Source organism: Grammomys surdaster, unplaced genomic scaffold (genome assembly GCF_004785775.1).
Source record: "Grammomys surdaster isolate TR1022 unplaced genomic scaffold, NIH_TR_1.0 170, whole genome shotgun sequence".
NCBI lineage: Eukaryota > Metazoa > Chordata > Mammalia > Rodentia > Muridae > Grammomys > Grammomys surdaster.
This window is the reverse complement of record NW_021604618.1, coordinates 23,337,928-23,364,629: the sequence shown is the minus strand read 5'-3', so window position 1 is coordinate 23,364,629 and position 26,702 is coordinate 23,337,928. Positions and strand designations below refer to the sequence as shown.

Sequence of the window (26,702 nt, the reverse complement as noted above, 5' to 3'; positions counted from 1 at the left end):
ATGACACACAGACATACATACAGGTAAAATACTCATGCCCATAAAATAAAAATTAAAAGGACTCCATTAAAGTCAGATATGCATACGTATATATTATAGACAAACATGTATATTTACAAGGGACATAACTATAGGCTGTGATAAGTTTAATGAAGGAAGTAATTGGGTCATGAAAGGGTAACTAGGAGACAGACTCTTTGAAGCACAAAGGGCAGCAATGAGTCAGCTGAGGGAAGTACATTCTGAAAATAAGAAACAAAAATTCAAGATTGGGAGACATCTTAGGCTCTTTAATACTTGCTGACAGATAAACCAGCTGGGAATTGGAGATAGAGCCACTGGATAAGGATGCAAATTAGTTCTGTGTTTATTTTAAAGAAATTGAATATAAACTACTTTATCAGTGTTTCCCAAACAAGAAACTGGAAAGGGGATGTCCCATAGTATGTTTCATTGATGGAGTGCCACCTTCTTAACATGTTCTCTGCTAAGACAGCACTGGAAAGCCCAGTTCTACTGTTTGAACAGTGGCGTTTTCCTTAAATAACTCACTCTCCTAATGTGTCTGTTTTTTCTTCTCAACTCTCTGAAACATTTTTTCTCACTATAATCAGTTTTTTAAACTTGGCAATGTAAAATTTATTCTACTATAAAACTCTTATTTCATTTTCATCTATAAAAGAGTGTGATAAAAACTGGGCATAGTAGCTCACAGAGGCAGGTGGATCTCAGTAAGTTTGAGGCCTGTCTGGTCTACATAGTTTCAGGACAGCCAGGGCTACAGAGAGACCTTGCCTCAACCCACCCCATCCCCAAAAGCACAATAGAACAAGAACCCTGAATGGACACAATGTATTTTAGATGTTTACAGTTACTTCTCAGCCTTTTGGATAAAAGCAGATGTAGATGTTACAAAAGAGAAGAGGGAGAAAACAGGAGGAGGGCAAAACATCAGCTATCAGAAACTGACATGCAAATAAAGTAGGGAAGATGCTGCACAGTAGGAACTGGAGCTCCCTGTCACGTGATTAGTCCAATAGGGCCCGATGTTCTTCTGAGGACTTCTTACCTGCATAATTCCACTTATAAATGTTAGACCACCTTGCAGGAAATGTCCATCAACAAATATCCCAAATGAAAAGCAGCAACCGAATTTGCCATCAATTATCTCACCAACAAACCATGGTCCTGAGGGAGAGATGGACAGAAGCAGAAGAGTTACAACTATGAGTCTTGGCCAGCAAGGTCACCTACTGGGTTAGGACATCTGCTGCCCAGCCTGGCCACGTGAATTCAGTTCCTGTGACCCACATAGTGAAAGGAGAGAACTGACTCTTGCACATTGTCCTCTGACTCCAAATAAATACTGTGGCACATATGTCCATACATATAAACACACATAGAAAATAAATAAAAATGAAATTTAAAGTATGAGTCTGATTGCATATTTTACAAAACATCTTTCCAGGAATAATCAAGAGATACAAATTTCAGCAACACTAAGCATTTTGCTTTGTGGCATCTCTTCTTTGATAATCACTGTTTCCTACCTGACATTCTAACCAGCTGTTTTCTCCACACTTTTCTGGATTGTAAAATCATTTTAGTCTATGATATACTTGAAATAGGTATATGGTTTGTAAATTCTGAAAACACTATCATGCTCAAGATTTTAAACATTCTGTTGTAATAACTTTAACATAACACAGTAATATTTTCTTTTTTAAATTTCTTTTGAGATTTTATTTGCTTTTATGTGTATTGTAATATGTTTTGCCTGTATTATGTCTTTGTACCATATGCATGCTGTGCCTTTAGAGGCCAGAAGATGGCATCAGATGTCCTAGGACTGAGTTACAGCTAGTTGTGGCCACCATGTGGGTGCTAGGGATTGAACCCTAGTCCTCTGATGAGTATCCAGAGCTCTTAACTACTGAGTCAGCTTTCCAGCACCATATTAACACAGTGCTATTACTCTTGAGTAACTGAGATCTACTGTTTAAAGCAACAAAACTTTAAGTGTGCTGTAAAGATTGTTACTATTTTTAAAGATTATGTATATGTACATATGCTAAGTGTGGGTACACACATGAGTGCCTGTGGAAGCCAGACGTACAAGGTTTCTGTGGAGCTGGATTTATGATCCAAACTCAGATCCTCCACAAGGGCAGACATGCTCTTAAATGCATGTCTTAAATGCTCTTTTCTTCAGTCTGTCTTCAACTATTTCTAAAGGAAAAACTTAAAAGATGCGTTTATATACCCTTCTTTCTTATCAGTAGTGATGAACTTTTCTTATCAAGGCAGTCACTGTGCTGTCCATCAACTGTACGTAATCAGAATCAACACTCACTGTAACTTGCACCTTTAGTTTTCACCTAGAATGCTGACTAGCCTCTCATCTCTGTCATTATTCCCTGCTCCTTCTTACGTGTAGGTTTCTGTCAAGAGTGCTAAGGAACAGGCAGAGAGACACAAATGCTATCATGATCTGTCTTTCTTTCTTTCCTTCTTTCTTTCTTTCCTTTCTTTCCTTCTTTCTTTTTTTTTTTTTTTTTTTTTTGGTTTTTCGAGACAGGGTTTCTCTGTGTAGCCCTGGCTGTCCTGGAGCTTACTCTGTAGACCAGGCTAGCCTCGAACTCTTGAATTCAGAAATCCGCCTGCCTCTGCCTCCCAAGTGCTGGGATTAAAGGTGTGCGCCACCACCGCCCGGCACGTTCTGTCTTTCAAAGTCATAGGCAACTTTCTTAGATACATCCTAAGAACTCTATTAGTTTCAATTCTTCAAACAGAGCAACTTATGGACTGATAGCTAATTGGTTGATGACAGCGTAGGAACCAAATCATTTGTTTTACTCCCTGGTGTAAGACAAGTATTGAAAACAGCTCTAGCACATCTGCTAACATGGACTTACTTCCAAAGAGGACACACTGTATAGCTTGTTACAAAAACATATAGTGTCATATTTCATTTGTTTTTGGCAGAAGTTCCTAATAAACAAAGTCTAAAGGTGGAACAGAAGTGTGAAGACAAAGCTAAGACTGGGGAACTATCAGGCTAATCTGCCCAAAGTGCCTTGAGCCTCTGAAAAAAACGTGAACAAAAAGCCCAAGAAAAGATCTGCAGGGCTTTCTGTTTCTACATTTTTTAAAATTAAATAATTTATTTTATGTATGTGGGTACATTGTCACTCTCTTCAGACACACCAGAAGAGGGCATTGATTCCATTACAGATGGTTGTGAACTACCATGTGATTGCTGGGAATTAAACTCAGGACCTATGGAAGAACAGTCAGTGCTCTTAACCACCAAGGCATCTCTCCAGCTGCTGTTTCTACATTTAAAACCTCTTTTATTTTACTATATCATGTATGTATGTGGTGTGTGTGTATGTGTGTGTGTATATGTGTGTGTGTGTGCGTGCATATGCACACATGAGCGCATGTGTATGATATATGCTGCAGTCCAGATGTGGACATCAGAAGACAACCTTCAGGAGTCTGTTCTTTTCTTCCACTTGGAGTTCTGGGGGTCAAGCTCAGGTAGCAGATGTCTCTACCTACTAAGAAATCTTACCAGCTAAATTGAGTTTTTGCTGCTGTTTGTTCATTTGAGACAGAAACTCACTATGTAGCTCTGACTGACCTAGAACTCACCATGTAGACCAGGTTGACCTCGAACTCACAGAGAGCCATCTGCCTTTGCCTCCCAGGTGCTGAGCTTACAGGTATTTGCTACCACATTTGACTTTCTGCTTCTATAAGTGACTAAAAGAAGTATTAGGTATAATAATCAGTAAAATAAGCTACCTCAGGCATGACTGAACTCATTCCTCAACTCAGTAGCTCCGTTTTGTACATGAATTTTGTTGTTGCTTTGCTTTATTGAGGCATAGTCTCTCTGTGTTGACCTGGATGACCTCAAGCTTACTGTGTAGAGTAGGTTGTCTTCAAACCCACAGAGAGCCACCTTCCTCATGTCCTTCCTCACTGTTTTTAAAATCTCTCCTCTTCGGGTATGGTGATACAGGCCTTTAATTCTAGCACTGAAGAGACAGACAGAGGCAGACATCTCTGACTTCAAAACCAGTCTGGTCTAAATAGCAAACTCCAAGGCACCCAAGGCTACACAGTGAGAACCCTACCTCAAAAAGAAACACACACACACAAACACAGATAATTATTCACCAAACTACGTACTTATCATGCTCATTGCCTGGCATATAAGTAAATAGGAAAGACAAGATGTCCATGGATATTCTAATAGGGAAGCAGATAGTAAACAGAGAATAATATAAATTCTGACGAAAACTTTTAAGATGGTCAGAGAAGCTATTGTGAAAAGTAGCATTCACACAGAACTTTTACTATTTACTATATCTCTATAATAAATCCTGGTTCTTTAGTGTTTTTAACACCCTTACTTTAACTTGATATTGATTGTATGTCCTTTAAACATATTAAGAAATAACTTTATTTACTAAAACCAGCTCCTAGGAAATAATTTATGAAGGATTTGTAAGCCATTTGTTACACATGGAGTATAGATTATTTTGTTGTTAATATATTCTTTAGCAGAATTCTCCATGACCTCAGAGTTTATATTTTACTTACCTAGCACTGTATACAAGGTCAGCAACAAAACAGAATAGTAGGAGATGTTTATTTTGCTCAAGATATGAAGGGAAAATGTGGTCATATTTGCAAATCCCAGAGGTTCTAAACAGAAGAAAAAATTAAAAACCTGGTAAATACATGCAAATTTCTCTAAACTTTTTCTAGAAGATTTCCTTGGTACCCCTTCCATCCTCAGTGAATCTTTTGCTACATAGGATCTTTTGCTACATACATAGACATTACTCAAAAATTCAGAATCTTGGGGAGCCAAAACACACAAAATCACAGATGGTAGAAAGCTCAAAGGGGAATTTTGTTGTAAGATATTTTATAGACAGAAACAGAGAAGGGAATACATTATATATATATATATATATATATATATATATATATATATATATATATATGTATATGTATATGTATATGTATATGTATATGTATATGTATATGTATATATATATATATATATATATTTGAATTCTTGTGTAGATTATGAATTTAAATGACAGAAATGTGTGTGCCAGAGGTCTATACTATACTCTATACTATACTGTACTATACTATTTCATCTCCAGGTAGATTTGAAAGATTGTGCCATACTCAAAGGATAACCAACACAATCCTTACTCTTTCCATAGGATTCAGTATCCAAGTGCACAAACTTCTAAAAGCTATATCAAATATATAAATACTTTCCATTTTTGTCTTACATATGAATATCTGTCCAAAAAGTCCTTCCCCAACATATGATATGGTTCTTATTTCCCAGCAGCCCTCACCATAAAGCTCTGCCTCCCATTGGACAACACAGTGGAAAGCACAGATCTAGGGATGCTCCATGGAAGAACACAGAGGGAAGAAGGCAGCCACCTATAAGGCAGGGAGAGAAGCCCCAGAGAGCAGGGAGCCTTGATTCTGGACTCTTAGCTATGGAAGTTGAGATCATTTTGTTGTTGTTTGGGCCAACTATGGTATTTTGTTACTTCAGCCCTAACAAACCAATATCTAGCTTTACTTTAAAATGTGGTCATAATTTTGTTCAAACACTTTGAAATTAGATTCTTTGTATCATAAAAGGAATATATTTCTTTTAGGCCAAATAAGATGAAGCTATGTGTTGTAACTATTAAGCTAATCAGCTAGGAAGAAAGTGCTGACGTGTAATTTTAATGTTATTTTAAAATTAGTAATGGAGCATTAACCCTAATCAGTCGATCTTCTCCACCCACCTACTAGCCTCAGCCTAAGCAGAAGCAGGTGACAGAACCAAGTGAGACTGAGCAGTAAATGATGGACATGGTTGAAAACTGGGGGAAAGGTTAGTTAGCTGCAGCCACATGCTTCAGCTCTGTAAGCCAATAGTCAATATCAGGCCTTTTAGATGAACATGTCTATATGTGGGTGTTTCCCTAGGAAGAGCTTGAGTGGCAACACAAATTATCTTTTCATTTAAACACACTCATGGAAAGCTCCGAGGGTCACTAAAAGTGCTCTCCAGTACCCAGCTCTATTGACAGGATACTATCTTAGAAGAAATAAGCATCATCTTCAGCAGTTATCAAGGTGACACACAAAATCTTTTCTATGCTCTTGAGATGGGTTTCACTGCATAGCTCAGACTGGCCTCTACATCTGGATCCTCTTGTCCCCACCTCTCTTGTGCTGGGACTATATGCACATGCCACACAGCCTGACAGCATGTCAAGTCTCCATGGCTTCCTCAGTGAAGGTGAGGGTAATATGCAGCAGACTTTATCATTTATTATGGAGCATCTGCGATGTTCAAGGCAGCAAGGTAGGTGTTTGCAGTTAGTTAGGGTGTGGGGGACAAGGACAGACACAGGTAGCCATCCTTAGTACACCCAAGATGAGACAACTGTGACACTACAGTCACTTCCTCCTGTCACAGGCCCTCAGTAGTGAGGAAATGATTATGGGGAGGAGGAACAATATCTGGTTAGGGCATAGGACTCTCCCTGCTCAGCCCTCATTTGAAAATCCGCCTTCTTCTAACAAGGGCTGTTTATGGCTAATCATCGATTAATTCTTATTATCCATTACTATATGACAAAGACACCTCAGTAGCTTGGCAAACATAATCATGGAACCTTTCCAGGGAAAGATTCCTCTTGGGAGAGGTGACAAGCACTACAGGCAAAGTCACCTTGACAGCTGTTCTACAGCCTGTTCTATTAGTGTAATTCAAGACTACACATACACCACTCAAATGTTACCCCCCCCAAATTTTTGATACAGAATGTTACTGGGTAGCCCTAGCTGGCTTTGAACTCAGAAATCCCATGCCTTTATTTCCTAAATTCTAGGATTAAATGCATGTACACTATGCCCAGCCAAATTTTTCCAAGTTTGTGTTAAAGCCGTATCTTTAATTATTTGAATTATTTTTTCTATTCAAATGTATTTCAGTATGAATTATATTAAATAGCTATTTATAAGAAACTACTTATATTATAAATTTGCCATTTTAAATAATATTGTGAATTTCCCCCACTTTTATTAAACCCCACTTTATTGCCATACAGTAGAAGGGTGAAAAGAATTATTTTTCAAGATAAAAATATCACAAAGAAAGAGAATTTTCGTTTGAAGGCTGTACCTCACCGAGTCCTCTGTACACTTGTTAATGATGAGGATGTTATGGGATACTTTCACATCTTCTAGTATAGAAGGAATCATGACTACTAACCTTTAAGCTCTGGGTATGCGAGATATCTGAATGTAATCAGCATGGTGAGCTGGATCAGCACAATCAACACAAACAGGACCCGGGCCTGCAGGGAGAAGTGACGTTAATGTGAACAGATATGCTGGCACAGCTCCAGACAAGGCTTTCAAACTGGCTTCATGAACAAAAATGGAAGTGCCACAATACTGAACACATTTTTTAGTCTTCTTCATCCTCTGTTCTCCAGTAACTGCTAAGACTTTTGTAATTTTATAAACGATAATAGAAAATAGTAGAATACTTCCTGAAACAACTATGAGGTGGTGAGTGGAGAGAATGCCCCCTGTGGTTAGTAACAAGCTTCAGAAAGCCACCGAGGAGGGGCTGGTTACCAGGGGGACCGGCTATGTGTTGAGGATTGGCACGCATCCTCACATTACCCGCTTTGCTCTCCAGGGAAGAGGGTGCAGAATTCATCACTAATGGCCAATAATTTAATCAGCCATGCCTACATAGTGAGACTGGCATAGACATCCTACTGGAGGGTTCAGAGGCTGCTCTAGTCAAGGGCAGGAGAGCTAACACAGTGGCATGTGCCTTGGAGGACATGGATGTGAACATCCAAGATTCTCCCGGCCCTCTCTTCCCTCTGACTGATGCTGAGTTGTATCCTTACATAATAAATCAGGAATCCAGTAAGGAAACTATTTTTCTGAGTTCTGTGGGTCAGTCTAGCAAGTTACTAAACCCCAGAAAGGATGTCTTAGGAACCTCCCGTTAATAGCTCATCCATCTGAAGCATAGGTGGTCTTCCGGAGCGGAATGCTAAGAGAAGGGTGACTTTGTAGGACTGAGCCCTTAGCCTGTGGGATCAGCGCGCTCTCTCTCTCTTGGCCATCAGTATCAGAACTGAGTTAAAGTCTACAAAACTCAAAGCAGTGTCTGCTGAGGACTAAAGAATTATTTAGCCTAGAAAACCCCACACATTTGATATGAAAAGTAGTGTAGAAAAAGAAACAAGAGATTTTGTTTTTAACATCATCACCACTAACAACAAAAATACTCTGTAATAAAAAATTGTGGTCAAGGCCGGGCGGTGGTGGCACACGCCTTTGATCCCAGCACTTGGGAGGCAGAGGCAGGTGGATTTCTGAGTTTGAGAGTTTGAGGCTAGCCTGGTCTACAGAGTGAGTTCCAGGACAGCCAGGGCTACACAGAGAAACCCTGTCTCGAAAAAAAAAAAAAATTGTGGTCAAGAGAACCAAATATCTGATTCACTGATAGTATAATAAAATGTTTAATATTGCTTTTTCTGAATTTACTTAGACTAATACTAGAGTTTCATTATACTTGAAGGGTAATCTGTTTTATTTGAAGTTGGATATGGGCCACGGGTAGATTATGATATTCATGATGAGGAAGATCTCATGAAACTAGAACACAAATTGCTACAGCCTCTCTCCAGACCATTAATAGTAAATGTTAAAATAAAACAAAATGAAACCAACCAGACAAAAACAAAAAAAGTCCTCAATCAGCTGGGCAGTGGTGGCACACGCCTTTAATCCCAGCACTTGGGAGGCAGAGGCATGCAGATTTCTGAGTTCGAGGTCAGCCTGGTCTACAGAGTGAGTTCCAGGACAGCCAGGGCTACACAGAGAAACCCTGTCTCAAAAAAAAAAAAAAAAAAAGTCCTCAATTGCTGACTTACTTAAGAACTATTTGTTGAAGGCCTACTATATGGTAGATATATCAAAGATCCCTTACTCTCGTGGGCCTTATATTTTAATGAGGAAGATGGGGGAAAACAGTACAATAAATAAATTATGTAATTATGTTAAAAATAGTGTGACTTCTCAGTGACTTCTCATTTGGCAAGTCAGTTATAGGAATTTATTCTAAGAAACTTACATTAACAATAATGGAAAAACTAGTTGAAATTATTAGAAAAAGTTAGAAATAATTTTAAATAAATAATTGGTTAAATAAATATATGTTCACTTAATAATTTCTTAAATAAACCTTAACATATTGAGTTATATATTTAATCAAAGAATATATTCATATATTCATATATGTTACTATAATACAGCTAAATTCACATTATGAAACAACATTGTCAGGCACAGTGGTGTGCACTTGTATAATCCATGGTACTCAAGAGGCTGAGGCAAGAGGATTGCTTGACTTCAAATGTCCAAGGCCCCCCTGAAAAACACAGTAAGACTTTGCTTCAAAACTCAATAAAAACTAAACACACACAGAGAGAGAGAGAGAGAGAGAGAGAGAGAAATTCCTGGTGTTTAGAGAGATGGCTCAGTGTTAAGAGCTCTGACTGTTCTTCGAAAGGACCCAGGTTTGATTCTCAGCATCCACATAATGGTTTCCACCATCCAAATGCCAGTTCCAGGGGATCTGATCTTCTGACCTTAAAGGGAACCAGACATGCACATGGTACACTAACATACATGCAGGCACATACATACATGTTTTTTGTAAACATAAAAATTAATAAATCTTAAAAAAAAAAGAAAGAAAATCCCTGAGTTGGTGAGATGGCTCAGCAGTAAAGTCACTTGATGACCTGAATCCAATCCTTGGGGTGGATCCACATGGTGGAAGGAGAGAAGCAACTCCAGTGAGTTGTCCTTGACCTATAGACACATGCCATGGTATGTGTATCCCCTACCACATACACACAAAACATTTTATTCTTCTAGATAAATATGTAGATAAATAAATAGCTTCGGTTTTATAAGGTTTAGATTTCTTGACACATAATTATAATATTTAGAAATCTGCATTCACCAAATCCAGTAAAAACAAAAACAAACAAACACATAGACACAAGTAACATTTAATTGCATTTACTCACCACAATGTAGTGGTCAGTAAGGAGAATAAATGATGCCAAAGGATCAAATGTGAGATGAGTGTTCTCTTGAGCAGAAAACACGTGGCCAATACTCCTACTTCTTCCAGCAGAATCCTAGTTAGAAACACAGCCAGGAAGCAACTTGCAGCCATGCTTAAATATGCGTCTGATTCTGATTATATACCTATGTATATAATCTATATATAATGTATAACCTATGTATATATATTTCTCAACAACAAAGGCTTCCTGGGCTTGAAGACCTGTCTTGTCTTCCCACACTAAACCTGAAGGCTGAATCGAAGGAGGCGGGGTCAAGGAGCTGAGCAGCCTAGAGGCAGTGCTGGGCTCAGATGGTGAGGAGAAGAGAAAGTAGAGAAGTAAAGAGCGAGTGGGAGCCAGGTGTAAAAAAGGAGAAGGAAGAGGAGGAGAATAAGAAAACAGCCAGAAGCCGGGCGGTGGTGGCGCATGCCTTTAATCCCAGCACTTGGGAGGCAGAGGCAGGCGGATTTCTGAGTTCAAGGCCAGCCTGGTCTACAGAGTAAGTTCCAGGACAGCCCGGGCTATAAAGAGAAACCCTGTCTCGAAAAACCAAAAAAAGAAAAAAAAAGAAAAAAAAAAAGAAAAAGAAAACAGCCAGAGAGGTGGTTCAGTTGGTAAAATGCTTGCTATTGAAACACAGAGACCCCAGTTGAATCCTCAGAATCCATGCAAAAAGCCAGGAATGGACTGTAGAGATGATACAATCATGAAGACTAGAGTGTGGGTCCTATCACTCATATAACAAACTTGGTTGCCTTCAAATGCCTATTAACTCCACCTCTGAGGGATCTGTCACACCTTCTTCCAGCCTCTGTGCATGTACAGGTGTATGTGCATGTACAGCAAATGCTGGCACACTGTTACACAGATATAAACACATATACACATAAATAAATAGTCAACCAACCAATCAAACAAACAAATGCATCTGTAACCCCAGTCCTACAGGGAGGAAGAAGAGAGGTTGAGTCTCAGAATTCACTAGTTGGCCAATTTACTCATATCAGTTCAGTGAGAGACCCTGCCTCAAAAAATAAAGCAAGAATTGGGGAAGTGGCTCAATGATTGAAGTCCTGTGCCCAAGCATGAGGACTGGAGTTCGGATACCAACAACTTACATAAGTTCTCGGTGGAAAGGGTGGCCTGCCCACCTAGAATTCCAGTCTCAGAAGGTAGAAATAGGATCCTCGGGTTAGCTAAAGAGAATTGACATGCCTGAAAACTCTGGCTTTGATTGAGAGATCCTGGCTCAATAAGTAAGATGGCAGAGCAAATAAGGATGATTCCCAACACCAACCAAAGGCCTCCATATGCATGCACACACATGTGCAACTACATATACAAGCATGCATGCCCACACATCCATACTGCATACACACATACATACCATATACACACACGCACACGCACACACACACACATATATATATGAAAATGGAAATTTTTCTTTTACAAAATAAGGTAAGGAAAAGGACAATAAATCAGGGGTGAGGAGAGGACTTATACAGTAAAAGAACTGGAAGATACTATTTAGCTAACTGCAATTCTGTGAACCTTGTTTGGATTCTGATTTGAATAAACCAAGTGCATATGTGTGCACACACACACACAATCAGACCTATCTGTTGCAGGATATTTGATTACACTCTGAACCCCAAGATTGTGTTATTTACTGAAAAAACTGTTTCTAGTTGTGGTGTGGCTCCATCCTTAGCACACACCTTTAATCCCTCTGGCTGGAATACAGAGGTACACTTAGTATACTTTAGTAATCCCAAGCAATGAATGTAAAGTTACTTTGTAGAAGGAAGCAACAATGTTTGAAAATAACATCTAATTGAGCGGCAGACAAACTGATGAACCAGAGAAAGATTTGACAGAATAGAATATGCCCAACCCTCACAAGATAAGAAAGGAAAAGGAAGCTACTTAAGAGAGCAGAACAGGCAGAGAGAAAGAAGAAAGAAGAGAAAGGAAAGAGAAAGAAGGCAGTTTTTACCAGGAGAGTTTTACAGACAGGTTGCAGAGAGAGAACAAGTTAGACACTGATGACAGAAGGATCCAGAAGATCAGAACAGATTGCTAGAGTTAGTTTAAGGCCAAGCAGGTCAATTCAGAAGAAACTGAGAGAAGCCAGATTAAATCAGTTGGCCTGGAGAGGAGTTTGAGCCAGAAGAGCTGAGGTGACCAGCCAGCTAGAGTTCAGAAAGAACTGAAAGGGTGAGCTTACTCAGCAGTAAGTCTCAGAGCTGAAAATATTCTAGGCCTAGATAAGATTGTACATGGCCTAGAAGCTTCCAGGAGTAGGCTTGAGTTAGGAGACTTGAGGCAGTAAACCTTGGAGATGACAATTACTACAGGAGAATAACAGTTACATTTACTAGTTCTAGTGTGGTGTACTTAAAAGGACAGGACTCTAGCATTAACAAGTGAAAGAGCCAGGTTACCTGGCTAATATTCAGTAGACTGGATTATTTCGAGATAGCATCTTACTATATACCTGGGTTGATATCATGGTTCTCTTTCCTCAGTCTCCTGAGTAGCTGTCTACATGGCTGGTATCTCACCAGGGTTTGGCAGGTTAATTTTTTAAAATTATCCATGCAAGACTGAAAACTTATTAGTGATTGCCTAGGGATAAAGATGGAAGGAAAGAAGATCACAAGGGACAAGAAAAATTGTTGATGCCAGTGAGGTGGCTCAGTAGGTAATGGTGCTTGCCACTAAGTAAACCTGAATAGAACCTCAGGACTCACATGGTATATTTAAATGAGAACCAAGCCCCACAGGTTGTCCTCTAGCCTTTCATCACACAGTCTTCTCTGCCCAGACACATAAAGTAAGCAAAATGTCACTTCCAAAAGAGCATGCTAAATCTACTGTACTGAAAAACTTCATCTACTGTTTAACAAATTTGTTGCTCACCAATTGACTAGCAATAAAACCAAATCAGAGTTCACTGTGGCAAGAGCCAATCATTGACACAAGAAACTAACAATGACTAACTTACCTGGACGAATACTTCTATGGTATGTGTCCCATTACTGTAGTTTCTAGGGTTCCACTTCAGTATGAAAATAGGACCAGACAAGTGAGAGGCCTGGCCTATATTACCTCCATCAATCTTAACAGTGACAGAAGTGATGGGGGATAAGGAAAAGGCCAATACTCTAAAATAAGAGCATATATAAAATGCATGATTTTAGGTATAGGACATGGTGTTTATAGAGGAGAGCAATCTACTGTAGTCTGAGGACATGAACGCAGGCAGAACCACACCGTGCAACTGCAGAGACTTTGGACAATTCGGCAATGAACTGCTAAGAAAGTACACACTTCTATTATTTTTTTTTGGTGTGGTATTAAAGACATGCTAGTCAAGTGTTCTACCACAGAATTATATCTCAAGCCCCTAAAACTATTATTTTTTTTTTTAGAAAGCAAAATCAGTTTCATTTGATAAATCTACCTAGGGTTGACCAAAAATTCTTTCTGAAGAAATCCCTGAATTCCTGGTTATAATCTTAGGAATAGAATATCAAAGAGGTATCATATCCTGTTAATCTAATGTCAAACCTATAACTCATTCATTTGATTCCTGATGTATTGGCCAGAAAAAGCAAGGTGATACCCAGATCTGAGCTACTAGGCCTTTCAGTTAACACTTAGCACTGATATCCAGACATCATTAAAATTGTGATTGATAGGCCAGATGTAGCCTAGACACCACATTCATTCTAGCACCCTGGAGGCAGGGGCCAGCCTGTTCTACATAGTGACTGGGGGAGATGGAGAGTAATATTTTTAGTTCTAAAAAATAAAAAAATAATCAGGCAATCTTCATCAATATTCATATGAGAGGTTTGCTGAGATGGCTCAGTGGGTAAAGGGGCTTCTCACTAAGCCTGGTGAGACAAGTTCAAACCTCAGAACCTACATGGTAGAAGGTAGAGGACCAGCTCCTAAAAGTAGTCCTCTGATATCCACAGGCATGCTATGGCATTTGCATGCCCCTCCTCCAATAAAAAATAATAATAAAAATTTAAATTCCTAAGAATTTTTACCCACTTCTACAACACTATCATTTAGAAAAACAAAAAAGAAAGAAAACAGAAAAAATTATTCAAGCAAGAGAAGAACCTACTTTTACCAGATGTTCATCCTCAAAGCACAACCCTAACATCATAAGTAAACAACGAAGTGGCTAAGTTGTGGTATGTTCTCTGTGCACACAGAAGAAAGGCATCTGCTTGGACTGTGCCCTCTGATGACAGTGATATAAAGATGTGTCTATGGAGAGCACTTGTGAAGGAGCATCCAGAAGTGCTAATAACAGCTCTTCAGACGTGGGAAAACACACACATAATCTCACTGCTGTGCTCTGCAAGAGTTAGCATAGAGGCAGGTGGATCTCTGTGAGTTCAAGGCCAGCCTGGTCTACAGAATGAGTTCCAGGACAGCCAGGACTCCACAGTGAAACCTTGTCTTGAAAAATTAATACATATATATATATATGTACACATATATTTAGTTTTTAAATATTTTTAATATATATAAATGATCTTACATTTGAAAGATATTTTTCCAAAAATAACATCTCATTAGAATTCTATTAACAAACATTAGCAAATTTCATACATAAACTATATTTTGAATTTCATCAGGATTATACAACTTTTGCTTTTTTGGCAGGTTAATCAGCAAAAACAAACAAAAATCCTGATGATACAAATTTCTAAAAGTAAAGCATGTGGGACTGAGGTGTAGCCTTGTGGCAGAGCAAGAGAAAGCTGCAAAGTATCAGTTCTCCCTGTTTTCAGCTAACTCCTTCTTATGCTTCACCCTCTGCTCCCAGCCCATGGTGCATACCCTGTAGAGCAGAACAACCCACACAGGCCCACCATTGTTTTAATGAACTGAATCAAAAGCTTTGAAACATTTGACTTTCTTGCCTCTGTTAGGGTATAACGTGGTTTGGGCTTTACAAATCCCAATGTCCCCAAGTTCTTTTAGCTGGAGCCTGCTCTTTTATCTCAGGCTGAAAGAAAGGGCTCTCATTTGAGTTTATGGTGTCTGTAACGTTTGTATATGTGTCTGTAACTATAACATATAAGACCCTAGTTTTATCCCTAACTGTGTAAATAATTAATACATATAAATAAATAAGCACAGATTATAGGTACTATGTCATGGTTATAACAGAGTAAACATATGTGAATAGAAAGGATGAAATAAAATACACAAAAAATAATGATCGGCTTGAGTTTCTGGATGGTTTTATAGATTTTATCAGCTTTAAAAATAACTATGTTTGGGGGTGGCTAGAAAGAGTGGTAGAACACATGCCTGACATGCATGAGGCTCTGGTTCAAGTCCCAACTTCCAAGCTTTATACATATGTGTGCATGTATGTGTATGCACATATATAGATATATATAATATATGCACATATACACATGTACATTGAATGGAAATGAAACAGAACGGTTTATATGTTTGGGCTGTCAAAAAAAAACAAAAACAAAAAACAAAAAAAACAGTGAGACATCCCCTAGCTTTCATACCACAACAATTACAACTAACTCTTCATCCATATCAAACCGAAAGTCAATCTGAAACATAAGACTTACCTTATGTGTGTGGAATGGAAGAGCCTTTCTAGTGGTTCATGCTTAGGACAGCTATAGAGGAGTGATTTGGGGTTGGTGATAAGAACCACAGGCCACTTGTCAAAGGTTACATCTGCAAAGCTAAAGAGGTCGTGATCAAAGGCAAAGATCCGGTACCTAGAGGCCATGGAGAAAAAGTGAATTTATTACTAAGCTTGAAGGAGGCTAAGGATGTAGCTGAGCTGGCAGAATCCTTGCCTCGTATACAGGAAGCTCTGCATTCCCAGGTCAGATGTGAGGCATACACCTGCACACACTCAGGAGGCAGAGGCAGGAAGATCAGGTTCATGACCATCCTTAGCTAGACAGTGAGCTCAAGGCTAGCCTGGGCTACATGACACCCTTTCTCAAAGGGGGGCGGTGCTTGAAAGTAAAACACAGATAAACAGTAAGACCCACAAAACGGGGACTTTTTATACAATGAGCTGATATAAGGTAAGGTTGCTCCTGCTTCTTCTCTCTGTCCTACTGCGATGAAGCTTGTGATGAGTGGGAACAACCCCTGCACTCTTTGATTTTAAAGATAAATGTTTTAAAATTAGTTCACTTTTAGGCAGTACTTTTATGACTGTTTTGAAACTCAGGTGTCCATCGTAAGTCTAAGGTCTGGCATTCTCCATCCCACAACAATGCTGCATCAAATATGAACTCCTATTTATCTGAAGAATTTAAATTACTATCACAGCAATAACTGAAATGTCTGGCATAAAATTCAAGAGAAAAAATTTTCAGCCCCAGTGAATCTGAAAGTTTGGTTCACAGACCAGCCCACACCAATACAGTGTTTTTAATGATGAGATTTGGGCATTGTTAAAATCTTTCACAATTCTTGTTAACACTTGATTTTAAAACTATATAGCAACCTAGTTGTGGTGGCTCATACCTCCAAACTTATCCCTAGAAAGTATGAGTCAAGAGGATAGTAAGTTTGAGGCTAGCCTAGGCTAAAGAATAAGTTCTAGGATAGCCTGGGCTGCAGAGTGAAATGCTCTCTTGAAAACAAAACAAATCAAACCCCCCCACCCCAAAACCAACCAACCAACAAAAGAAACAAACAAACTGGAGTAAGAAAAAGCCAACATGGTGGTGTATGTCTGTGGTCCCAGCACTCAGGAGGCAAAGGCATGTGGACTACTACAATGTCTAGATCAGCCTACTCTACAAAGCCAGTATCAGGCTAGTTAGGGGCTAAATATACTGAAAGTATTCCTCAAAAGAAAACAAAGAAACAAACTTACATTCTAATGCATGTGTCTTAAAGCTAACAAGGCACAATAATGGTAAACATCAGTGCTATAGTGGCTGAAGAGATGGCTTAGTAGTTAAGTGTTACAGGATATTTGAACCTGTTTCTAGTTAGGGTATGGCTCAGCCCTTAGCACACACCTGTAATTCCTGTATCTGGAATACAGATACACCCTTAGTACTCACCTTTAGTTCCAAACAATGAAGGTAAAGTTAGTTTGCAGAAGAAAGTACCCATGTTTGAAAGTGATGTCTAATTGAGTGGCAGAAAAAGTGACAAATCAGAGAATGATTTGTCAGAATAGGAAAGAGAAACTATTTAAGGGAGAGACAGACAGTACAGAAGAGAGTGCAGTACAGGAGGAATACAGTAGAGTTCATGGAGAGCAGTACAACAGAGTTAAGAGGGAGAGTAGAGCATCACAGAGAGGGAGAAGGAGGCAGTTTTACAGAGGCAGGTTGAAGAGAGAACGAGCCAGAGAATGAGGAGCCAGAAAGTTAGAACAGGTTTCCAGAGTTAATCTGAGGCCAAGCAGAGCAATTCAGAGGCAGAGAGAAAAGCCAGATTGAATAACTCAGCTGGGAGAGGAGTTTGAGCCAGAACAGCTGAGTTGAACCAGAAAGAGCTGGAAAGGGCAAGCTTATTCAGCAGCAAGTCTCAGAGTTGAAAACATTCTAGGCCTAGATTAGATTGTACAGAGGCTGGAAGCTGCCAGCTGTAGGTCCAGGTTAGCAGATGGAGGCAGTAAGCCTCCCAGACAATTACAGCAGAAGAAAAGCTACATTTAGAGTTAAATCTACTTGCTCTTCTTGCCGAGAACCTGGGTTCAGTTCCTAGCATCCACACAGTAGTTCACAACCGTCCTTAACTCCAGTAACTCCAGTTCCAAATACCTGTTCCTCCCTTTGAAACACTAACATGTACATGGCACACACACACACACACACACACACACACATGTATATAATATATATATTTAAAAAATAAAAGTAAGATGGATGGAGTGGCACATGCTCTTAATCCTAGCACTCAGGAGACAGAGACAGGCAGATCTATGAGTTGCAGGACAGCCAGGTTATGAAAAAAAAAAACTGTCTCAAAAAAAAAACCCAATAAATAAATAAATGAGTGAATAAAAAGTAATAAAAAAATCAGAACAAGTTTTACATAATGGAAATGATTGTCCATACTTAATACATATTAAGTAATAATTTGTCAAAGCCTAGAGTCACCTGAGATGGGTTTGTAGGCATGCCTGTGGGGGAATCTTTTGACTTTGTTAAGTGGAGTAGAAAGAGTGTCCCACCCCCATTGTGGGCACCAGGCCCTGGCTGGTATCAAGGATGGCAGAAGGGAAGAGAGCTGAGCACTCTGTACTCTCTGCTCCTGATTGAGGACATGATGACGCCAGCTGCCTTGGTCTCCTCAACATGATGGACTGTCTCCTTAACCTGTGAGCCAGAATAAATTCTTTCTCCCTTAAGTAATTTTGTTAAAGTATTTAACCACAGCAACAAGAAAGAAATTGAGACATACATATTACTTTAAAAGAAGAAATATTGAATTAGGGTTGGTATATACCTGTAATCTCAGCATGTGGGAGTCTGAGGCAGAAGGATTAAAGATTAGCCTGGGCTATAGTGAAAACTATCCTCCAAACTAACAAACTGAACTAACAGAATTCTCACACATTTTTCCTGGGATCATCCATGATATTAACAAGAAAGTGGTAGTATTTTAGCAAAATCTGTGTAAGTTTCACTTGTAGGGAGGTTTCCTCACCTTCTGTTGTCTTTCCAGTCTCCCACCTCGAGTTCTAATGTGCCTGTAAAGTGACGAGTGTGTAGGACAGGCATCAGCCCACCGAGAGTATGGAGGTGCCCACACATATAAGCTGTAGCCGAGCTATATAACGAAAAATAAACAGGATAAATGAACAAAGGCAATAAGAAATTCTCTTCAGAAAAGCAAGTGGGCTCAGCAATGGGAAATAACGAATTCTGGTTCTACAGATCTGTCTCACCCCATTACTGTCCGGATCCCAGGGGACGGAGACATGATAGTTGATGTTGTAAAGTGGCCAAACCAAATCGTCTGGTTGTTCTGACTACTTTTCTTGGAAAATGATAACAGTTCCTCCATCTGTTTCTAAAATGGGAGAAAAAAAGATAGAAGGATCTCTAAATTGGAACTCAGGTTAAAATCCAATGTCAACTTTTTTCCATAAAGTTTATAATAATCACATTGTCTCTGTGGCCCCAGTTCTACTAGGTAATGACCTAAAAGGATCTCCATCAGTTCCAAACTGTTTTCATTTACTTTATAATTCATTTGATTCTAAGATGACTGTAGTATGCAGGACAAGCACTACCTGTATTTGATGTATAAAAACTGTAGAATAAGTTAGTTAATCTTTTTAGGTCTGGAGATGTAGCCCAGAGGTAAAGCTTGAGCCTCATAGCCTGCATAAGGCTGAATCCCCAGTGTCAGGAATGGGGAGAATAATTATCCCTTTAATGAGACAACTAATCTTTTGTTGTTTTGTGTACTAATACATCACAATTTTTAAAAGAGACACTAAGCCAAAATGCTAAAACATGCACATATGTTATTTGTCCACAGACAAATCTAAATGTTCTTAACAGCTCTATTCATATTAGCCAAATATCAGAAACTCCAACAAAGTATAATATACCCTGACAATGGAATACTATTCAGTAGTAAAAAGTGAAGAACTACCAATCGACACAGTTACGTACATGCATCTCAGAAGCATCACACTGAAAATGAGAAGTCAAACCCAAGAGTCTATTATGTATGATCACATTTACTTAAAATTTTATGAGTAAATAAAATCATGCTGATAGAAAACAATCACTTGCCGGGCAGTGGTGGCACACGCCTTTAATCCCAGCACTTGGGAGGCAGAGGCAGGAGGATTTCTGAGTTCGAGGCCAGCCTGGTCTACAGAGTGAGCTCCAGGACAGCCAGGGCTACACGAGAAACCCTGTCTCGAAAAACCAAAAAAAAAAAAAAAAAAAAAAAAAGAAAAGAAAACAATCACTTGTACCATGGGAGTAAAGGCAGACCCTACAAGAAAACTTTCTAGGGTGGTAATAAGTCTTGATTGTGTGAAAGTTATAACAGCATACACATTTGTAAATTCTTCAAACACTTATGGGTGTATTTTACTATATATAAAACATCTTATGTCATTGGTTTCAAAACATAATTTGCACATGTAAAACATACATATAATATACAGTTATATCTATAACATATTTACAGTAATGAATTTCTGAGCCTTGCCCTCAGGATTTCTAATTTGGTATAACTGGGGGGAGACTGGGAAGACTCAGAGTCTGGAGAGATGGCTCAGTGGTTAAGACCACTGGCTGTTCTTGCAGGGGACCTGAGTTCCCAGCACCCATATGATGGTTCACAACCATTTGTAACTCCAGTCCAGAAGGTCTGATACCCTCTTCTGGCTCCCATGGGCATTGCATGCACATGGTTCACATACAAACATGCAGGCAAGACACTCATACACGTAAGACAAAATAAATAAGCCTAAAATAATAAAATAATAACGAAAGACCAGGGATTCGGCATTAGGTAACATTACAATTGGTTTCCATGTACTTGGTCTTTGCACTGTATCTTTAAAACTCTATTCCAAGAAAAAAAATTTTAATATACATTCACCAGCTCACTAAAGGCACTTGGTAATTGGGAAACACAACATAACTTTATCCTGTGTGTTTTATTTCTCAAACATTCACATAACTCTGAATTTCTTTCAGTCCTTGTCAAATCCTGCTATTCACTATGATTTTTTCTCTACTGGTCACATGCTCCAATAGCAGATGAAACTCAGGAACTTTCTTGATACCATCACCTTATACTTTATAAACAGACACATGTGTCTCATGTAAGAATATGCTCATCACACAAGGACCTGACATCTGTTATATCTGTTATAGCAAGAGCTTCTCATATGTGCTTTTATGGATGACAATTTTTCACTTAGCTTTGCCAAAATGTTTGAGTTGTTCTCTTTTTTCTGTTTTGTTTTTGTTTGTTTGTTTGTTTGTTTTTTGTTTTTCGAGACAGGGTTTCTCTGTGTACTCCTGGCTGTCCTGGAACTCACTATGTAGACCAGGCTGGCCTTGAACTCAGAAATCCTCCTGCCTCTGTCTCCCAAGTGCTGGGATTAAAGGCGTGCACCACCACTGCCCAGCGAGTTGTTCTCTTATTAGAAAAATATAGACCATTAATTAATATTGACAATTGTGGGGATTTAATGATATACCATATAGTACACCAAGCTACACACTCTGTAGCTTGCTGGATATATTCTATACTTAACCCATACTTACTTTTATTTGCTTAATAAATATAAAAAGTGAGGTGCTTCCTTCCCAACTTTTGGGATAATAATAGAGACAGTAGTAACAATTCTGAAATAGCTAGTAGCTTCTAGACATATTTGTAACCACAGTAAAATTTTTCTTGAGCATTCTTCGATAAGAACATGGTTATTTAAGATAATGAAATGATCTAAATGTATTCAAGAAAAAAAATAAAACCAAGTAAATTGCAAAAGAAAGTGAATTTTTCAAGTCATACCTCATCTAAAATCCCAAAGAAATTATAGGGTCTCTTAGGCCCTGGCCTTTGGGTGGCATCCACAGAGATGAAAGAATAGTTGCCAAAGGGAGTGGTGTGGACGTAGTGGAAAGAGCCATCCTTACGCACAGCAGAGTACTTCCTAAAAATACAGACAGCAAGGCTTTAGTGCAATTATAAAAAGAGTGAATTTCATGTTAGACCAGTAATAAAGGCTCATTAAGAAAAAATCTCCTTCTAGTCAAGAGAATAGATCTCTGACCTGGACAGAAACCAATCTTACAACTGGACTGGGTCAGTCATCTGGCCAAGAGACCACCCCTAGAAAGGCAGAATCATTTTAAGCCATGCCAAAGAGATATGCAAATTTTTTCATTAATTTATTTAATTATTTGTTTGGGGGCAAATGTTTGGTTTGGGTTTGGGTTTGGGTTCGGGTTCGGGTTCGGGTTTGGTTTGGTTTGGTTTGGTTGTTTTTGGTTTGGTTTGGTTTGGTTGTTTTTGGTTTGGTTTGGTTTGGTTTGGGAGACAGGGTTATACTATGTAGCCCTGGGTGGCCTGGAACTCACTCTGTAGACCAGGCTGGCCTCGAACTCAGATATCCATTTACCTCTGTCTCCTAAGTGCTAAGATTAAAGGCAAGTGCCACCACATCTGGATTTGGGATAATTTCTTCTTTATTGAGATAATTGTGCCTTTCCTTCCCAAAATTCTCAACGCTCAGTGTAGTACTAGGAGCCACCATGAGAAACTGCCTGACTGAGGCCCAAGTTAGAACTGTACAACTTTTCATTTTCTTTCTTTGTCTCTTTTCTTTGGATGCTGGCCAAAACCTAAGCGTGCTTTTTCTGATACCTGTGCTTCCTGACTTTCTGATGGTCACTTGCCCATCATGCGACTGCTTGCCCACAGGTATGTGTCTGACCACCAGGGAGGCTTAAGTGCCATGGCTTTTTTCCATCTGTCCCCCATATTCTTCCAGGCAACCACTGAGACTTACAGCCTGCACCTACCCTGAGTGCTTTTCTTTTAAATCTTAACAAAATTGTTCCATATATATATATTTTCTGTCCAACTATCACACCAGATTTTTTCCATTTGAAAAAGTGATTTCCTGATCTGAAAGAGAAATTCACTAAGCTACATTTTCATTTGATAAGAGGATTGTATTTCAACATTTTTCTCAGTATCTCCAAAAACTAAGTTAATCTAGTTCTAAGTTAATCCAGGAAACACATAAAGCCACCAAGCGAAGCACAGGTGATGACTATCTTAAAGAGTCCCCTAAACATTCACAAAGAAACAAATTAGAATCCAGCGAGCTATTACTTATCAATTTCTAAAAACTTCAGTTGTGTCTAGAGAAATGGCTCAGTGATTAAGATTGCACACAGTTCTTACAGAGGACCTTAGTTAGTGCCTCTCACCTATGCCATGCACCACATTAGAGCCTGTTAACACCAGCTCCAGCGGATCCAACACACTCTTCCAACTCCACAAGCAGCTGTACTCCAATGCTCACACTCACAAAAATGCATGACTTAAAATTTAAAAATAAATCTTAGAAAACAAACAAACAAACAACAAATCTACCTTCAGTGAGGGGGCTGGCAAGAAGGCTCAGCAGATAAGAGCACTTGCTGCTCTTGCAGAAGACCTGAGATCAGCTATTACCCCTGTATGGTGGCTCACAACTTCCTGTAATTCCAACTCCATGGAATTCTTACTCCTTCTTCTGACCTCTGTGGGGCATCAGGTACACACAAGGTACACATACGTATATGCAGACAAAACACTCATACACATGAAATACAATAATTTAAAAAACCTTCAGTGAGGATTAGCAATGTAGTGCAATGGTAGGTAGGTAGCCTTGGATCAGAGACCTAGCATTGCAAGAGAGAAAAAAATTAGTGAGAGCTCATTGAGTGTATATTGGAAGTCTAGAAGCTTTACAATGGGGAGATACGGAAGGTATGTACTTCTTGAAAAGGCCTGAAGAAGTTCAATCTGTACGGAAGCTTGCAAGGTAAGTCATCAAGCTAGGAGGAAGCTGATAGTCCAGAATCACGTACGTAAAGTTTTTGGTTTCTAAAGTACATATTGGTGATATATTCAGGATCCACATCTAATAATGAGCGCCCTTAGTATCTTAGGTATCACGCATATTCAGGTATCCATGAAGTAAGTTAAGAATGGAAAGGACATGTTAATAATCGCATCTTAAGCCTTATTGTGCATCTGGAATTGGACTGGTTGGACTGACTGTTGCCTGGAAACCTTCCCCAAATTGTACTGTGTTTTCAATATGCTGACAATGGACTGCCTGGCATTAAACTCTCCAAAGTCTGACCCAAGTTGACAATGTCAATCTGCACTGGGTTTTCCTCCTTCTCTTCATGTAGTTTACTTCCCTGTATAACACCTGCAGGGACCCTCTCCCACCCTAGAGGTACATCTGTAATATTAAAATTTCAGAGCTATATTAAAAAATAGGTATCTTTTATCTAAGTTTCTTATATAATAGCTTAGTTAACATGTAAGACTTAGAAACAAACTTTCAAACTTTAACATACACATTTAAAGCTATATTTAACTACTTATACAGAGTCTAACTATTTGATGTTAACATTGTTTTCTTCTTTTCATATAGTGTCTCACTATGTAGTTCTGGTTGTCTTAGAACTCACTATGTAGACCAGGCAGGTCTCAAAATCACAGAGATTCTGCCTGCTTCTGCCTCTGCCCCTGGGACTAAAGGCATGTGCCACTATGGCAGGCTTGCACCACTGTGGCAGGCTTGCACAAGGCCCTGGGTTCAATTCCTAGCACAAAAATCTGAAGTAAAGCACTTTATTTAAAATATATTTCTGGCAACTATTCTCCATACTCAAGTTTGAAAACCAATGGAAGGGACTTGCAGCCACAACCCATCTCTTCAGAACATCTCTACTCATCTGGGATGAGTGGACATGGCTCATGTTTTCAATCCCAGCACTGGGGAGGCAAAGACATGTGAGTCTCTGTGAGTTCGAGGCCAGCTTGGTCTACAGAGCAAGTTCTAGGACAGCCAGGACTACACAGTGAGTCCTGTCTCAAAAAACAAAAACCCCAACCAACCAACCAACCAACCAACCAACCAACCAACCAAAACAAACAAACAAACAACAAAGAAACAAACCACCACCACCACCACCACCACAACCATCTTTCCTCTTCATAGGCCTTCTCTGTGTCTGCCTGGTGCTGAGGAGATTAATTGACAAAGTGGACTAAAACTCCTCAGCACCCTGGAGCTGAATGTGAAATTGCAACCAAAAGAAGCATCCCAAAATACTGAAGCTAGAGCTTGCTTCTAACACAGAGGTGCCTGGGGGATCACATTCATGCCATATAAAGAAAACGTAACATTTATATTAATCAAATGACAGGGTCAAACAGCCATTGTTGACCACTGATCTCTGGCCACTCCAGAGGCTGACAGAATCAACCTCTGTATTCTGAAAACCCAGTGACCTCAGAAGTCCAGCTACAAGCTCTGATCTAAACACTTCTATGTACCAACTGCAACCAAAGGAATTAAAGGAGGCTGGGTGTGGTGACTCATACCCCTAATCCTAGCATTCCTGAGACAGAGGCAGGGAGATCTCTGTGAGTTCCAGGCCATTTCAGCATGATCTATATAGTGAGACTCTATTAAAAAAAGGAGTGGAAAAGAGTGCCAGGCATGATGGCTCACAACTGTATTCTTAGCACCTGTGAGGCTGAGGCTAGAAGGAGAATTAGACCTTTCAGACCAACCTAAAAGCAAAATCCAAAAAGTATCAAAGCAGAGAAAAATATTTTTTAAAAGGACTGATTGTAATAAACACACACACACACACAGACACACACACACACACACACATTTTCTAAATTATCCAAAGTTCTTTCTACAGAAATTTCATCTGTTAGAAGCAAGTTTATTCATTTATTGAATGGACTGTACTCTCCTTTTGATAGATTCTACTTAGTAGTCTGTCTTGGATCATTTAGATACCTGTAATAATTGGTGATGCTCTCCAGACTTGGAATGTTATATGCATCTAAAAGAAGAAAAGCAATCATGTATCATTTTCTATAACACATTAAATGGCAAGATGCCACTCAACTGCACATTTTAAAAGCAGTAACTTCACTGACTGAGAGTACTGAAGAATAGTAGGTACACTGGAATGTTGTTCAGAAGAAATCAGTTTGAAAGTTCTAAGACTAGATTGTTGTTTCTGCTTGTCTGGAACTTTCTATGTAGGTAGCTCATGTTGGCCTCAAACTTGTTCATCTTGCCTTGACCTTCCTTGAGCTGAGGGGGATAGGTGTGTGTTACCATACCTGTCTTGTTGCTGCTGTTTTAATCATGGGATTATAGAGTCAAAAATAAACAAATCCATGCCTGATCTATACAACCATAACAAGTGCTTCTACACAGAGTCTCTAGTCAGAATGGCCTGGAACTCCTTATGAAAGAGAGAATGTCCTTGAATCTGTCTGTGGTACTCTTGCCTCTACCTTAGGAATGCTGCCAAACCCAGTATGCAGTTTTAGGGACCAAGTCAAGTGACTCATGCATACTAGGCAAGTACTCTATCAACTGAGCTATAGTCTCAGTTCCATGGCTTTTGACAAATACACAGTTATATGTTTAAGACCACAATCAAAATAGAGAGCAGTTCAGTTGCATCCCATATCTTAATGCCTTTAAAATCAGTTTCTCACCCATCTCAAAAATATTAACCCAGAATTTCTCCTGTCTAAAGGAAATGCAGGGACAAGGAGTGGAGCAGAGACTGAAGGAAAGGCCATCCAGAGATTGTCCCACCTAGGGATCTATCCCATCTGCTGACACCAAACCTAGACACACTATTGCTGATGCCAAGAAGCACTTGCTGACAGGAGCCT

The 26,702-nt window shown here is 39.3% G+C and overlaps 1 protein-coding gene across 3 annotated transcripts in view; it reads right to left on the bottom strand.

The window, feature by feature from the left end:
- Positions 1–26,702, bottom strand: part of Tmem62 (transmembrane protein 62) — a 31,982-nt gene that overhangs the window by 2,007 nt on the left and 3,273 nt on the right. For 2 of the 3 annotated variants that reach the window (XM_028766824.1, XM_028766825.1), the window contains 9 exons: positions 21,765–21,906; positions 19,159–19,283; positions 18,918–19,040; positions 15,851–16,006; positions 13,231–13,390; positions 10,179–10,292; positions 7,325–7,409; positions 4,615–4,719; positions 1,070–1,188 (listed from right to left, as the gene is read on the bottom strand). In XM_028766824.1, the coding sequence (XP_028622657.1) occupies positions 1,070–1,188; positions 4,615–4,719; positions 7,325–7,409; positions 10,179–10,292; positions 13,231–13,390; positions 15,851–16,006; positions 18,918–19,040; positions 19,159–19,283; positions 21,765–21,906 (1,129 nt within the window). Of the gene's footprint in view, positions 1–1,069; positions 1,189–4,614; positions 4,720–7,324; positions 7,410–10,178; positions 10,293–13,230; positions 13,391–15,850; positions 16,007–18,917; positions 19,041–19,158; positions 19,284–21,764; positions 21,907–25,803; positions 25,850–26,702 lie in introns of all 3 variants that reach the window. The other variant, XM_028766823.1, reaches the window with a different exon arrangement.